The 16,040-nt window shown below is 38.4% G+C and overlaps 1 protein-coding gene across 4 annotated transcripts in view; it reads right to left on the bottom strand.

Annotated features, from left to right (window-relative positions):
- Positions 1-16,040, bottom strand: part of TJP3 (tight junction protein 3) — a 90,151-nt gene that overhangs the window by 8,139 nt on the left and 65,972 nt on the right. For all 4 annotated transcript variants that reach the window (XM_072405107.1, XM_072405109.1, XM_072405110.1 and 1 more), the window contains exons 15-19: positions 11,143-11,238; positions 10,130-10,200; positions 3,073-3,283; positions 2,871-2,971; positions 2,422-2,787 (exon numbers count right to left, since the gene is read on the bottom strand). In XM_072405107.1, the coding sequence (XP_072261208.1) occupies positions 2,422-2,787; positions 2,871-2,971; positions 3,073-3,283; positions 10,130-10,200; positions 11,143-11,238 (845 nt within the window). The remainder of the gene's footprint in view (positions 1-2,421; positions 2,788-2,870; positions 2,972-3,072; positions 3,284-10,129; positions 10,201-11,142; positions 11,239-16,040) is intronic.

The following is a 16,040-nucleotide window of genomic DNA, read 5'->3' as shown; positions in this document are numbered from 1 at the left end:
CAAACCTGACCTGATCAGGTCTAATTACACATGGAATACCATTTAAAAATCTTACTGTCAGAATTACGTAGTGAGATAGGCCTAAATTGATTAAAGTAGGATCTTTCTCTCTTGGCAATGTAATTATTACTGCCTGTAACATTTCCCACTTAAAAGCACCAGAGGATTCTGCCTCATCAAACACATTTACAAGATAGGGAGATAATTTAAATATAAACTGCTTATAGAATTCATTATGGAATCCATCGTTACAGGTAAATTATGGTTCGGTGTTTATTACTTTATTATACTGCTAGCAGAGATAGAAAAAGCAGCAAAAACTGGAAAGGATTTATTCATGGGAGATTTCAATTACCCTGACATTGACTGGAGTGATGGCACTATAGGAACAGCAAAAGGGAGGAAATTTATGGTACAATTTTAATACAAGATAAATGACAACTAGAAATGACACTCCGCTGGACCTAATTCTTTCTAACAATGCAGAGCTTTTAACCAATGTGCATATAAAGAGAATCTGGGTAGCAGTGACCAGAATATGATTACAATCATGCAATATCACATCTCTAGGTGACCTGTCAGATTTAGGATTGCCCATCACTCAAATACTAGGCGAAGGCAGTCATGATCTGGCAGTAACCTTTCACTAACATCTAAATATTTAATTTATTCCGGACGTCCTCTGATACAAAAATTTCCCCTTCTCTCTCTATTCTCAAGATATTCGGTTTTATTTTGGGCTGTTTCTAGGCGAGATCCTCTAGCAAGGAGATAGCACTAGTGTTCTGTAAAAAACTTGGTGGACAGTGTCATTCATTTTTTTGTTCTATTAATTCTAAACGCTGACCAATAAAATAGAAATCTTGCTTTAAATCCACATTGATTAGTATAGCTTTTTCAAGCTCTCTTTTCAAAAGATCAGCAAATCAGGCTATTAAAGTGGCATTATCTGAATAGCTGCTGGGCTGCTGAAAAAATCCAGAGGGGGCCTTCTTGGGTTACATGGGTCTAAGTCATCCTCTTGTAGTAGACTAAGGACTCTGAGTAAGGAGTCCATATATTGGGCAGAAGCAGGGGATAGTGAATCTCCTTTATTGCTACTATGGAGCTGGAGAATTGCCAGGCACAGCAGTTGCATCAGAGGTAGAATATTTCTGGTTACCTCCCATATGAGATCCAGGGCAGCATGTTGCTCCATTGCTGTAGGAGACCTGCTATGCTCAGTCTCCTCCTGTCTGGCCTGGGATTACCCCTGGGAGCGATCAATTTCACTGGGTGCAGCAGTGGATGCAGAGGTAGAAAGCTCCATTGTATTAGGGGATCAAGTCTGTCATCTCTGTCTGTGCCCTGGGGGGAGGGGGGGTGGATAGAGCTAAACCATGTAGTGTGACTGTGGAAGAGAGTGCAGCCGCCATTTTGGAGGCGACAAGACCCCGTATTGTGTGAAGGGGAGCCTTCTGGAGCAGATGTGTGGCTGTGGAGGCTGTAGGAGTGCTGATGGAGCCATCGAAGGAACAGAGGGTCAGGAAGCGGATCAGCACTTTGTATCACTCGCCCATGCATGTTCACTCCCCACAACTAAGTCTTTTAACCTCCAAATGTTTGTTGCACTTTATTATATTGAAACAAAGTTTGTGAACCAAGGTTCCTTAGGGAGTTGCTAATGGTTTCTTGTGGAATGAGCACTTTATGCCTTTTGGGTCACTTTAAGTGACACCAAGGATCTTTTTTGGCTATCTGTAAGGGTCCTATTCCTCTCACTGGTCAGCAACGTAAAATGCATACTTCCCACTGATCATTATGCCAATATACTGTGAGCTGTAAATATGTATTTAGCAGCAGGGGTCCTGGATGATGACCTAAATGAATGGGAACCTGCTTGATAATATCTTACGACATAGACTTAGAAGATAGATTTGTTGCCCCACCATATAATTATAAGAAGTAAACCAATATACACAATACACACAAAAAGAGGGAGCCAAGTTAGAGTTGAGCAAGAAAAAAAAATAGATGTATGTATGTATTACTTGCAAAATGTTGCCTTCATGGACCTATGGTTGAAGGTTGAACATAGAAAAGCTTTGCAAATGATTTCAATCTAAGCAGATGTTGTGGGGTTGTAACTCAGTATGAGGGATGTGGCTTAGTACAAATACTATACTTATATGATTTTGTAAATATATGGTGTAACCAATGTTTTTGCCCTCTAAAGATACCTCTAAAGATAGTAAGGCTTAATAACCTGATTACTTTTATTAATAAACTTGTTTGGACTAATATAACTAAGTATAGTATATTGGTTGTATATATTCAAAAATGATGTTTTCTACCAATCTAAGCTGTGAGCTAGTATATACACTTCTTTTTTTTTGGCATTTACCTTTTTCAAAACATTTAGAACAGACAATTTTCAAATACCTGTGGAAGTCTGTAAATGTTGTAAGATGGTGAATTACTTCTGAAATAGGATAACTTTCCATCTGGGGACTGGGGACCGCTGTAAGATGGCTCTTCAGCAGGTGATTGGCCTCTGTAAATATAGGAAGGATCATATGAGGAACTAATGTCATGGTAGGAAGGCTGAGTTTCAGATACAGGTTCAGAAGACCGGGCTAGTGCAGGCTCTTGGAACTCCTCTTCCAGTTCATGGTCTGTGTAGGCTCCACCCTCTCCATCAGTCTCCTCATAATCACTGTTGGCACGACTGTCACAGCTCAGGTAATCTGTAGATTTAACTGCTGACTCATTTAAAAGGTCTAATGGGTCATCTCCTGAAGATTCAGCCTTTAATACAAAACAAAATATCAATTATAAAGAATCACTGATAAAGGTATCCCTGTAAAAAATGTTCTTGGGTAAACTTTTACCCCATCTTCAGTAGTCCATATTGCTCTTCCCTGTTCAGCTCGAATGATTTCTTTTAGACTTCGAAACCATGAATCACTTGCTCCACTCAAATTTATAACGGCTAAAACAAAAAAAATAATATAATAAAAAAGGTTTGCTATACGAGAAGTAAAATGAGGAAATATTAGTAAAGGATAAAGCAGAAAAGCAATTTAAAATCACCAGTGAAAAGATGAGAATAGTTCTTTCTCAGTTTGACAGCCTGGGAATACAAACGGCGTGAACTCTTCTTTGATTCAGGGAGTAGCCATTGCCTCATTGCTTTCACTCCTTGTCTGTTCTCAGGGTTGCAAAACACCACAATAGGGTAAAACTGCACATAATTAAGATGTTCCACTGCTGTGGGTGTGATGTCTAATAAAGCATGTTTATTCTAGAAAAGGAAGCAAAAAAATAGTACATTAAAAAAACCTGAAAGTTGCCTTACTGCAAGTTTCGCTTAACGCAAGCTGAATTTACAAGCAAAGCAATAATCAGTTAATTCGATTTAAAATACCCATGAAAACCCATCTGAGTAGTTTTCATTTATAAGTTTCCTAATTTCTTTAAATATACTAGAGTACAACTGGAGTACAACTAGCTCTCTGCATGTAAAGTAGTAGCTATAAAATCCTCATATGAGCTTTGCTTCAGACTTCTTCTAAAGGAAAGGACCACTTTCCTGTACTCTAAACACAATGCTTAAAGAGATACAATCTACCCCTGAAACAACATAAATTTACCTGTCTCAAGCTCCTCTGAGGCACCTATTAAGGTGAAATGCCTCACAAAAAAGAGACTAATGGACTTTGTTATACATGTTTCAAGTAACTCATCTCTCATATGGACCTAATAGGAGAATACATTTCTACAGAAATAGGTGTGTTTGTATAGTTGTATATGCCAAGGAACCCTGTGTCTAACCGCAGGGTTGAGACAACTACTTTATACAAGTTTTTGTGCTTTATTTTTTGATCTACATGTGTAAAACTATTTAGTACTACATTTAGCCAAAAGAAAACCCCTATGTTTGCTTCTTCTATTTCAAATATGTATCTTAATATTTTGGGGTTGGCTGACAGTATCTTCTTTCAAACAGAGGAAATGCAACCTTATCTCATTTACTTTTACTAAAACAATAAGCTAGCCTGATTGTATATACATTTTTGAGTTGAAGTGAGATTTCCTGGGGCACCTTGTATTTACTGAAAGGTGCCTAGGCCCAGTGGCTGCAAAGTCAGCCCATATCATTACCACTTCATTAGCATGCTTGACTATTGGGAGGAGTTTGTGCTGATATGCCTTGTCTATTTTTTTGCCAAACATGACGATGTGCAGTATGGCAAAAACATCTTCATCTTGGTCTTTGTCCAAAGGGCATTGTTCCAAAATATGGTTGAATCAAAATCAACTTTGCAAACCTAAGCTGTGCTGTCGTGTCCTTTTTTTTTTTATAGAGAAGAGGCTTTCGCCTGACAACCCTTTTTTATCTTTCTATATAAAGCCTTCTTTGTTCAGTAATTGTCAAATTGTACTGTCATAGACTTTAACATTTACCATGCTTAACGAAGCCTGTAAGTTCCAAAATGTACAGCTGTGTTCAGAATAAAAGCCATGTGTTTAAAAAAAGTGAATAAAGCTCAAAATCTTTTTAATAGCTTTTATTTCTATACACACAAATGCATAAGGGAACATGCATTCTTTTCCAAATCATAACATGAAGATTATCATAGTATTATTACTATACAGAAATTATAGAAAAGGGAATATTAGGCTTTCAAAAACAAATAGTAGTGTGGAGTTCAATTAGTGAGGTCATTCATCCTGTGAAAAAAAAGGTGTCAATTATTTAAGGCCCTTATTCAAGGAATGAAAAGAACAAATCATCTCTCAAATATGTCTTTCCAGACATTGTTCAAAAGAACAGCATACTTTGATTTACAATTTGTTTGGAGAAGGGAAAACCTATACATAAGTGCAGAAAATGATAGGATTATCAACTAAAATGATCTCAAATGTTTTAAAATGGCAACCAAAACCTGAAAGGCATGTTCTATCCATGTGAATGGTAGTTTTCTTCCAAAACTACCATTCACATGGATAGAAGAGTGGTCAAAATGGCAAATCATCAGCTCCAGGAAGATAAAAGAAGATCTAAAGTTACTTGTGAGTACTGTTACAATTAAAAGACACCAATGTAAAGGGGTCATGTTGCCTTATACTGAGGAAAAATGTCATTAAAATGACAATGCCAAACACACCAGTAAACGAGCAATGTTGTGGTTCCAGACCAACAAGATTGATAGTATAGAATGGCCAACCCAACCCCTGAACCTTTATCCAATAGAAAACTTGTGGGGTTAGATCAAAATTGCCGTTTTCTGAGGAAAAACCCCAAAAAATGTAGAAGAATTGTGGGAGGAAGTCCAACCATCCCGAACTGTAATACCTGTTTACAGGTGCCAGAATTTGGAGTTCTCAGAAATGGTAATTATACAACTAAATATTTGTTCAGTGATTCAAAAGAAATATGAAATATTGAAACATTTTTTCAGTTTACACAGTAAATGTTTGAATTTGTAAAGAAGAATGCAGACACCTATTTGAAAAAGCTAATATTCCCTTTTTCGTACCCTTCTGTAAAGGAATAACACAAATCTGATAAAAGAAAAATGTTCATGTTATTGTTTGGAATAGAATTTGCAGTGTTCCCAATGCATTTGTCTGTATGGAAGTAAAAGCTATTATAAGGATTTTGAACTTTATTAACTTTTATTTTTTAAAACACACTGCTGTTAATCTTAACACAACTGTAGCTCTTAGTTTTTTTGTAATTTCGGCACTCTGACCTTAAGAGTTTGATGGAACTGTCTTGAATGTCTTCAAATGTTTAAACTATTGTTCCACTTGCAAAATATGTAAGCAGGGAGGTTCTTTTTACAGACAGGCCTCCTTTCTTGTGTAGAGACTTAGCTTGGCAGATTTCTCATTCTGGCCTTGCTTCAGAATTATTTCAGAATGAATTACAGCTCTTTGATTTAAGCCCAACTAAACCCAAAATTATGCTATCCAAACTCTAACAGCAATTGGGGTGATAAATGAATACAAAGAACCTGATTAATTAAAGCTCTCCTAAGATGGAGAGGATGCACTTTCGTCAGTAAAGTTGGGTGATTCTGCAAACCTGAAATGGATCTGGTCCAGGACTGAAAATGTTTGCAAATAGAAATCCATTTCAGGTTTGCTGGATCACCCTGCTTCACTGATGAAAGTATCTTCTCCAACCTTGGAGAGCTTTAACCTCCCTGGCAGTTCGAATAATGAGTATTTTTAAATGTAAAAGCTGTACATTTAAAAATACTAATTATTTAAATTTTCCCACCTGGCTCCGCCTACCATCCCCATGGGATGGTAGGCTTGCAAGCAGATGCCCGGCCAGCATCCGCTTCCCCTGGCCTCGCATCGCCAACGCAGATGCCGGCCAGCATCTGTGTAGCCTGGTGATGCCGAAGCAGATGCCAGGCATAGCTGGAGGATGCTGCGGATATCGCTGGAGGATACCGCGGGCACTGCTGGGACGTGGGAACCAGGTAGAAGTGTTAAACTCCCTTACAATTCCACCCTGAGTGTGGCTCGGGGTTTCCGCTTTGTAACTAAAAATTAACCCAGAACCACACTCAGGAATACCTCCAGGGAGGTTAATAAATCAGGCCCAAGCATGTAGAGACATGCTTAGATGTCTGGGCTATAGGTGGGCAGAATAATGTTTTATGGGACATACAGGACAGTATCTGCTTGTATAATACATTTCCTCTCATCTCCTAATTATGTAAGTATAAGGGTCAACAGAGTAAGGGGAATAATATATGCCAGACTACATTTCCCAGAATACTTGCATCACAGTGGTAGTTATATGTCTACAGAAGAGAGTTGTATTCAAGAAGAAAGCGGTAAATAATTGTCTGATAATAAAACAAACTTCTCTGCCTGTTTACAAACTTTTGTTGAATGTATACTAAGCTAAGCATGTGCAGCTCAGTGTATGATCCTGGCCGACATAACGGGCTGCCAGGAATGAATGAATACACTTTTGTCCTAAAGTGAACCTAAACTCCCACATCATGTTTTTTATTAGATTTTTATTCTCACTTTCTTACTAGAATGTCAGTACCATTAGTGGCGCTGGTCTGTGTCAGCTTGCATCCATGACTATTAAAATGTCAATTATATGTATGAAGTGGCCATCTTGTGTGTGGTACTATTGACCTTGCCATCCATTCCAGTCTTTTTTCTCTGCCCTCACTCCTGCCCCCAAGCTCACACCAGTGTGTGCAGATGGATTGTGCTGAGATCTGCTGTTTTGCTTTTCTGCAGCCTCTGCCAAGCATTGATGAGTGACAAGCTCTAGAATGGCAGAAAGCCACTCCCACCAATGATGTAGGGCTCCATACCACTCCTATCAAACGACACACAACTCAAAATCACACCCACAGGTCAACACACAAATGGAGGCCACACCCACCAATTGCACATTCTCCCAGCAGCACTAGCAGCCTCAAGAACACTGTCTCTGCTATGAGAGTCTATGGGGTGAGATTAAGGTAAGAAACGCACAACCACAGCTACTTGTTTTGTTTTTGTATATGCAACTTGCTTCCCTTTACTTATTAAAAGTTTTTGGGGGTTCAGTTTAAAAAACTGTATTACTATGGTGCCATTTTTTACTAGGTGTAACCTGTCCATTTCTCTTCCTAGCCTTAGTAAATCTTTGTTTGTGTGTTTTTTTTCCTCTCACGGTACATTGTCTGCTCCAAGGTTTGAGAGCCTTGAAGTTTCTAAAGAGAATTGCTTTCTTCTCCTGTTCTGAAATAGCGCCTGGCTGACTTGCTACTGACTGGTCCCTCCTGTGTCCTCACTGTCCCTTTTTCCATCCGGGCTAATCCCCTCTCTATTTTGGAGCCTTCTGACAATATGGCTGTCCCCCACTGCTTCCTGTCTTTACCCATCCTGCATCCTAGTGGTTGCCCTCTCCAGCCTCACTGGCCACCACTTCATCTGGGCTGATCTTTGTGCCTTCTTGACTGCTGCATGCTATGTTGCATGTTTTATACGCCTAACTTGAACACTAGTGTATACAGAATAGTTAGAGTAACTAAATTAGCTAAGCTTTTATGATGATACTCAAATACAGTTGTGATACCCAATAGAATGTACAGAGAGGGAAAAAAGTATTTGATCCCCTGCTGATTTAGTACGTTTGCCCTCTGACAAAGAAATGATCAGTCTATATTTGTAATGGTAGGTTTATTGTAAGTGTGAGAGACAGAATAACAACAAAAGAACCCTTAAATACCCAGTGCTCAAAAGTCAGAGCTTGATGTGGATTGTAAGGAGTAAAATAAGTATTTGATCCCTTCACAAAAGATGACTTAGTACTTGGTGGCAACCCCCTTGTTGGCAATCAAAGACGTCAGACGTTTTTTGTAGTTGGCCACCAGGTTTGCACACATCTCAGGAGGGATTTTGTCCAACTACTTTTTGCAGATCCTCTCCAAGTCAGTAAGGTTTCGAGGCTGATGTTTGGCAACTCGAACCTTCAGCTTCCTCCACAGATTTTGTATGGGGATTAGGGTCTGGAGACTGGCTAGGCCACTCCAGGACCTTCATGTACTTCTTCTTGAGCCACTCCTCTGTTGCCTTGGCTGTGTGTTTTGGGTCATTGTCATGCTGGAATATCCATCCACGACCCATTTTCAATGCCATGGCTGAGGGAAGGTGGTGCTCACCCAAGATTTGATGGTACATGGCCCCGTCCATTGTCCCTTCGATGCGGTGAAGGTGTCCTGTCCCCTTAGCAGAAAAACACCCTCAAAGTATAATGTGTCCACCTCCATGTTTGACAGTGGGGATGGTGTTCTTGGGGTCATAGGTGAGTTGAGTTGATGCCAAAAAGCTCAATTTTGGTTCCATCTGACCACAACACTTTCACTCAGTTCTCCTCTGGATCATTCAGATGTTCATTGGCAAACTGCAGATGGGCCTATACATGTGCTATCTTGAGCAGGGGGTCCCTGCAGGCTCTGCAAGATTTCAGGCCTTCATGGCGCAGTGTGTTACCAATTGTTTTCTTGGTGACTATGGTCCCAGCTGCCCTGGGATCATCCCCCCGTGCAGTTTTGGGTATCTTCGTCATTGTTCTCATGATCATTGCAACTCCACGAGGGGAGATCTTGCATGGAGCCCTAGAGTGAGGGAGATTGACATTTATTTTGTGATTCTTCCATTTGCGAATTATCGAACCAACTGTTGTCACCTTCTCACCAAGCTGGTTGGCGATAGTCTTGTAGCCCAGTCCAGCTTTGTGCAGGTCTAAATCTTGTCCCTGGCATTCTTGGACAGCTCTTTGGTCTTGGCCATGGTGGCTAGTTTTGAATCTGATTGATTGCTTCTGTGGACAGGCGTTTTTTATACAGGTACTGTAACAAGCTGGGATTTAGGAACACTCCCTTACAGAGGGTGCTTCTTCATTAGAATGCACATCAAGCTCTGACTTTTGAGCACCGGGTTTTTGAGGGTTCTTTTGTTGAAACCTACCATTACAATTATAGACTGATCATTTCTTTGTCAGAGGGCAAATGTATAAAATCAGCAGGGGATCAAATACTTCTTTCCCTCACTGTATTGTTTTTGTGAGTTTGCAGTTATCTCCTGTGTGCTAGAATTTTACAATGGCATAATATTTTGGACTGTTTATCATTGATTTGATGACCCAAATATGACACTTAGCACTGCAATTAGATTATTTCAAGCATAACATAATAAATAAGATTACCTCCCCCCTAAAATGTGAAAAGTCTAAAAAGATCCTATTTGGACCTTTGCCTGCTGAAGGGATGTGAAACTCGAGTTCTGACTAGGTATTTAAAATGAGCAGAAAGACTGCATAGTTGAAATGACCTAATGAGCAAAAGATTAAAGACCTTAAAACCAAACAAGCTCCTATCTCCTGCATAAAATAATTAAAAGTCCTGGAGGTCATCGCTTGCCCCATTGAGAGAAAATGAAGAAACTTCCCTAAACCAAGTAATATTTTGAATATAATGAGGTCCTTAGTATATATTAGTATTGCCTATTGTCTTTAAATATTTGTATTGCATGCAGTTTTTTGTGAATAAATTTAGGATTAACAGACTAAGTGCTAAAGAATCTTTTACATTTCAGCTTGTCTACTCTCTCTTACCCTCTCAGCGATCTCTCTCACCACTGGAAGTTTTATGACTTTGGACATTCCATCATCCCGAGCAACAGATTCTGGAAATAAAGTCAGACTTTACAAGACATATTTACACTATATTTACAGTCAGATTGTTATCTAAATTCATTTTACATTTTGTTACATTTGTTATATTACTTTACAAATTACCTGTCCATAAAGACCATTTTTTTTAATATAACATGGAATCTTAATTTATAAGATTAATCTTAATTTATATACCTTTTAAAACTAGAACACCTTGGGAGAATATATAATCTTCCAAAAAAAAAAAAGAAATTTAAATACAAAAAGAAGCAAAACCATAACAGCTTTAAGAGAATCACAATTTAAGAAACTATACAAAAAACCTGGGAGAATCAATTCATCCAGCTTTACAACATACCATTTGTAAGAAATGCCCAATATTGGCTAGCATTCTTGTTCTCTCCATGTTTGCATAGGTTTTTTTTAGTAAGCACACAGGTTTCCTCCCACATCTCAAAAACATATTGGTAAGTTACTTTCCCCCAAAACTTAGCCTTGGCAAAATATTTTCCTTTCAAGATAAACTTTGCAGAGTGAAAAAATATTTTTTAAGGTAAGTTTGTCTCAAAAACATACTGGTAATTTACTTTCCCCCAAGGAGTTTTTTTTTTTTTTTTTGTGTCAGAAGATAATTTTATGTTGTGTACTAAAAATATAAACCTAACACTGACAATGAAAAGGACCAATGCTAACAAGACATTTGTGGAATTTATCAAAAAACAATGTTGAAACAATTTTGTCAGATGGAAAAATTAGGAACTGTATATTATTGATAAGAAAATATGAAAGTTGACACTTTCGATTGTTGATTTTTAGGCACTGAGGCCGTTATCCTTCTGATGGAAATAGAGCGGGGAAAGGAAGCAATTGCATTTCCTAAATTTCTATTCTAACAAGTTTTGTTTAATAGAATATGTGAAATAAATAAACTCCTTTTTAAGGGATATTCTCACCAGCAGCCTCATACTCCTGTGGTAACTCTGAACAAAGCTTCATGTGTGCGATGTCTGATATAGGACCCAGTACCACAACTGGTCGCTTGAAACTTGCTGCATAAAAAGATAAATAAAAAATACTGTAACAATAAACATTGAAATTACACATTTGTCGTTGTTGTAACAAAATGTAGCATGTTCATTTTTATTTTTCAATATGAATATAAAGAGAACACGTTGATATAAGGGTCATCTGTGTGCGTTAATGGTTGTAAAAGCTGTTCTATATAGTGTGCAATATGGTGGTAGTGCCCTAAAAAAAGAGTTTTTGGTCCCAACTATGGGTAGTTCACATTATCGTGGGACCCTCTCTCTCTAAACACAGGCTCAGCTGTGCTCAAGCCTGTGCATAAGGGAGCAGCTTCAGCATGGTTTGTTTACATTTGTATCAGTTCTCCTGCACACAGTTTCAGTTAACAACTACTGTTGACATATTGACAAGGTAAAGAGCAGCAGAGAGTAGTCAGAAAGGGAAAAATCTGTCATAATATGTACATATTTTATTTCTGCCCCTGTTTGCTTTATAAAATGCACTGTAGTACAATAGCAGTACTAATAGCATTATAATAAAAAGCATTATTTATATTTAGAAAGGTCTTTTTAAAAGATCCTAAATCAATGATACAATGTCCCTTGAAACAACACATTATATTCCTCTTTTTGTCTAGTAAATATGACTGGTTCCTTAAGGAAACGTGTAAGGGTACTAAATAGGGTACTGTAAGGAAGAGGTGGATAAAGTATAATCATACACTTTTTGATCTATAACCCCAATAAAAAAAAAAATTAAGAAAAGCAATGAAAATAAACGATAAAAGAAAAGAAATGAACCCTTGACAAAACATGCCTTATACGTGTGTTTAGCTTTTTATATGTATGTTTAGCCATTTAAAGATAGCATCATAGATGTAATTTTCTTGTGTGTTGGAACAAATCCAACTTAATTTTGAATTATTATACTATGGACACCCAGGTTTATTCTACATCAGTGGGTCCCAAAGTCCCCCTTTTAATTGACCCTTTTAGAACTGTTCCTTCACTGACACCAACATGGGGGTAAGGTTCTTTCTATTGACACCAATGATGGGACACCATTTCTTTCACTGACACTAATGATGGGCAACTAAACCTCCCAGTAAACAACCAACACAAATGACTGTACCACCCACTCATTTTCCGCTAACCATAGAACAGTGCTGAAATCCATTTTTTGGATATTTGACAATTATACTACTAGGGTGTTCAGACTTTTTCGCTAGATTCACAAGTTGTATGGATGTTATTTTAACTTGTATGTTACCAGAACACTACATTCTGTATATTGTGTTGTACAGAGTACAAATGCAGCAGAATTAGGTACATTGTGTATAGAGCAGAAGTTGCAGTGGAGTGTATGACTCTTACAGTACAACATATACAGTAGTATAGAATATGAAACATAAGGTAATAATGCACAGTGCAAAGTGGTCAGCTGTAAGTAAAACAAGACACTGTGAAGGATTGTAAGTATGTAGCATACAGTAGGATGTGCTTGGGTAAATTTTACACATTGTGCAGCTAGGTTAGTGAAATAGGGTAGAGAGAGTGGTCATCTAGAACATGAAAAATAGCTCTTTTACAAGTCATGTATTGGTGCTTTTGGAAACTTTTTGCTTTTTGGAAAGAATATAAAACAGTAAAAATGGAAATATCCAAAGAATAAATGTGCATTACCACTGAGTACAATGCAAAAATCATGGTCAAACAAAATTCATAGGATCAAAAAAAGGTACCAAGTATGACAATCACATACTGAAAGTGTCCATTCTACCTCAAAGGATTGGGTAAAAAACAAAAAAACAAAAAACAAACAATAAAAAACAAAACATAAGGAACCTAAGGGAGGTATAGGGTAAAGTGTGGTAAGGAATGCTCTCAACAGCACAACCATGGTTAAAGCACAACAAAATAAATTCAGTGCCACACTGTTAGACCTAATTTCGTTAAACCTAAATTCCAGTAATATCACACACCTGCAACTTTGCCTAAATGCAATACAAATGCTAACCACTCAAAAATTAAGGAAAATTACTTACTTGTAATTACCCTTTTCCACTCCCACTCTCAGAACCTAGCTAGATAAATTCAAGGTGGTCCATACACCTAGTGTTCCGTAATTAGCCCGTCTAAAAAAAAAAAAATAGGGGTGGGTATATATGCTTACATGAAGCTTATCCGGAAAGGAAAATTACAATAAGTAATACATTTTCCTTTTTAATGGCTGCTCTATGTTAGCACATGACAGGTAAGAACTAGTACACCCAGGGGGAAAAGTTCAAAAATAAGTAAAGCTCACAAGGAAACCAGCATGCCTTCATTTGACCAAAAAAAGCAGTTGAGAATGCCAGTTTAATGGAGTAGTAACAATGTGTGAGCAGGAGACTAGGTTGCGGCCTTACAGTAGGTGTGCAATTACACTTCAATAGCTGTTGCGCAGGAAGAGGAAATGCTATAAAGGAGCTGTGACCCCTAAATTGATTTCTAATTGTTTGTCCCATTTACTATGCAGATGATTCAGGCAATCCGGGCAGCATGGCCTTCTTATTCTTTGATGAGACCCCAAGGTGAAAAAAACAAAACAAAGTAAGGTATTCTGGATGACAAACGGTAGGTGCCAAGGCATTCAGGTATTCCTCAGGAGAGTCTTGCTGATGTAAGGTTTGCTGGTCTGTTAACCATCTACTATAGGAATGTGGGGAGCAGTCTCCCAATTAGATGATTAGATACAGGAAACATAGGGATGGAAAATCCAAAAAAGGTCCCACAGACTTCTGAACTTTGCTGGATTAGGAATTCAGAGTATTACATCATGGAACCCCTACTAACATAGAGAAAGCAAAGGCTTAAAATATTGCAAGATGGTATTTGGTCATAGTTGCATAGTCATCACTGCAGAGGTTCTGTCTCTTATTGCAAACTCTGTAGCAACGTTGATTGGAGATGGGGTCTGACACTCATGATGGCTTGAAACTAAGGCCTTTTTGCTGGTAACTGCCAAAGTATAAGTCAGGCCACGTATCCAACAATGTCGACTTATATTTCCAGTAGGCAATTAGTCAACATCCTCAGGTGTTTAATTGCAGTTGATATCTCAGGTTTACTGAGCTAGGTGAGTCTGCTAAATCTCCTCTGCCCAAACTTCAGAACTTTGCAATGGCATAAAAGCTGCACCAGCTGTTAAGATGATCCGTTAAAGGTCAATACTCCTCTGAGAAACATCACAAAAGCACATGACATAGTGAAGGGAGACCTATGGCTGGCAGAGACAGACCAAATCCATTCTGGGCTGAGGTGGCCAAAAACATGTTAGCTTGCTGAGCTGGGAAAACAATCTTCATTACAAAAAGTTGGAAAAAAAATCTTCATGAAACAAAAGGATGGTATGAAGTGCCACCCTACTACGCTGGTGTTTATTACAGAATTGCTCCACGTGGCCCATTTTGTCATTTCATAAATATATCTATGCACTATGTAAGGGGTAGGAACTGGGCCCTACAGACTGCTTTGGAACCTGAATGATAGGATAAGCATGCAGGAATGCAATTGAGAGGCAGGAACATGGCTCCGTTATTTTACAACAGGAAGGGTTTGTACTAGAACCTTCATGGCAGGATCACCAGGTAGAAGACACCATTACAGTGTATACACTTAGGGAGAGAAGACTGAAATCCTGCCTACAGCAGATACCAACGTTTTGGAAAAACTGTTTTTGCCGTGTATTGTGATGGTAGGAATTAATAATGCAGATTTTATGCAGTAACTGTACAGTTAATAAAGAGTCACCTTTAAGGGCTGTTAGTTCTTTACCTCTTGCATGTACACACACAAATTGTTCATACTCACTTCAAGGGCTGGTATTCCTTTTACCAATATAGGCACAAACGGTGAGTTGTCACTTTAAGGGCTGATATCCCTTTACACTTGCATCTAAAACATATTTTCTACAAATGGGGCCTTGTCACTTTGGAGGCTATTAATCCTTAAAATTCTGCAGGTACATTTGACTACCAGTATCTTCCATTTAAGGAAAATTACAATTTTTTTTTTTTTTTAACCTAACTTTCTTTTCAAATTTTTATTACCTTGTTGTTGGACAGAAGCTGTAAATGTAAGTACATTTTGATAACTATCTATACTAGGTGACACTCTCCTTAAACGGTCATTGCTTAGTGAACTTGCTGCCTGCCTAAGCTTACCCCTGCACAGCATTGGAATCCACAGAACAAAGATGACCATTTAATTGCACTGTAGTGCATGGCTGGGTTCTTTCCAAATTTTGATTTCTAATATTTAGCATTGAAAGACACATTCCTATTTGTCCGCATTGCACACAAGCATTATTTTGAACAATGGTTTCTTAGCACAGAGCCTAAACAGATCTACTCTTTTCATTCAGATCCTCCACCTGGTGTGGGATTTGCAGTGAACACAGAACTTGACAGACTCAATGCACTTCTGTCAGCAATGCAAGACACACCTGCTGTTGTATGTCTGAACACAGTGCTCTTGTAGCAAGTATTTATTCACATATTGTGTCTGTGGCTCCACATACAAGATTCTTTATGGCATACATTGGATATAAAGTTATCATTGAGGTGTCTCACCAGAACACCCATTATGCAGATTCCATTCACTTTATGATCCAAACATATAGAGCGATTACCATACCTCTGAGCCACAGATGAGTGTATGTGTAGATTAGTTGCTTAAATTTTTCAAGCACTATACCATGCCCCGAAGGACGACCTGGGTGACCTTTAGCAACCATACAGGGGGGACATCACCTGGACGTGGACTTAACCTGGACGGTGGACAGC

The sequence above is a fragment of the Pyxicephalus adspersus genome, chromosome 3 (assembly GCF_032062135.1).
Source record: "Pyxicephalus adspersus chromosome 3, UCB_Pads_2.0, whole genome shotgun sequence".
Classification (NCBI taxonomy): Eukaryota; Metazoa; Chordata; class Amphibia; order Anura; family Pyxicephalidae; genus Pyxicephalus; species Pyxicephalus adspersus.
This window is presented reverse-complemented; position numbering and strand designations above follow the sequence as displayed.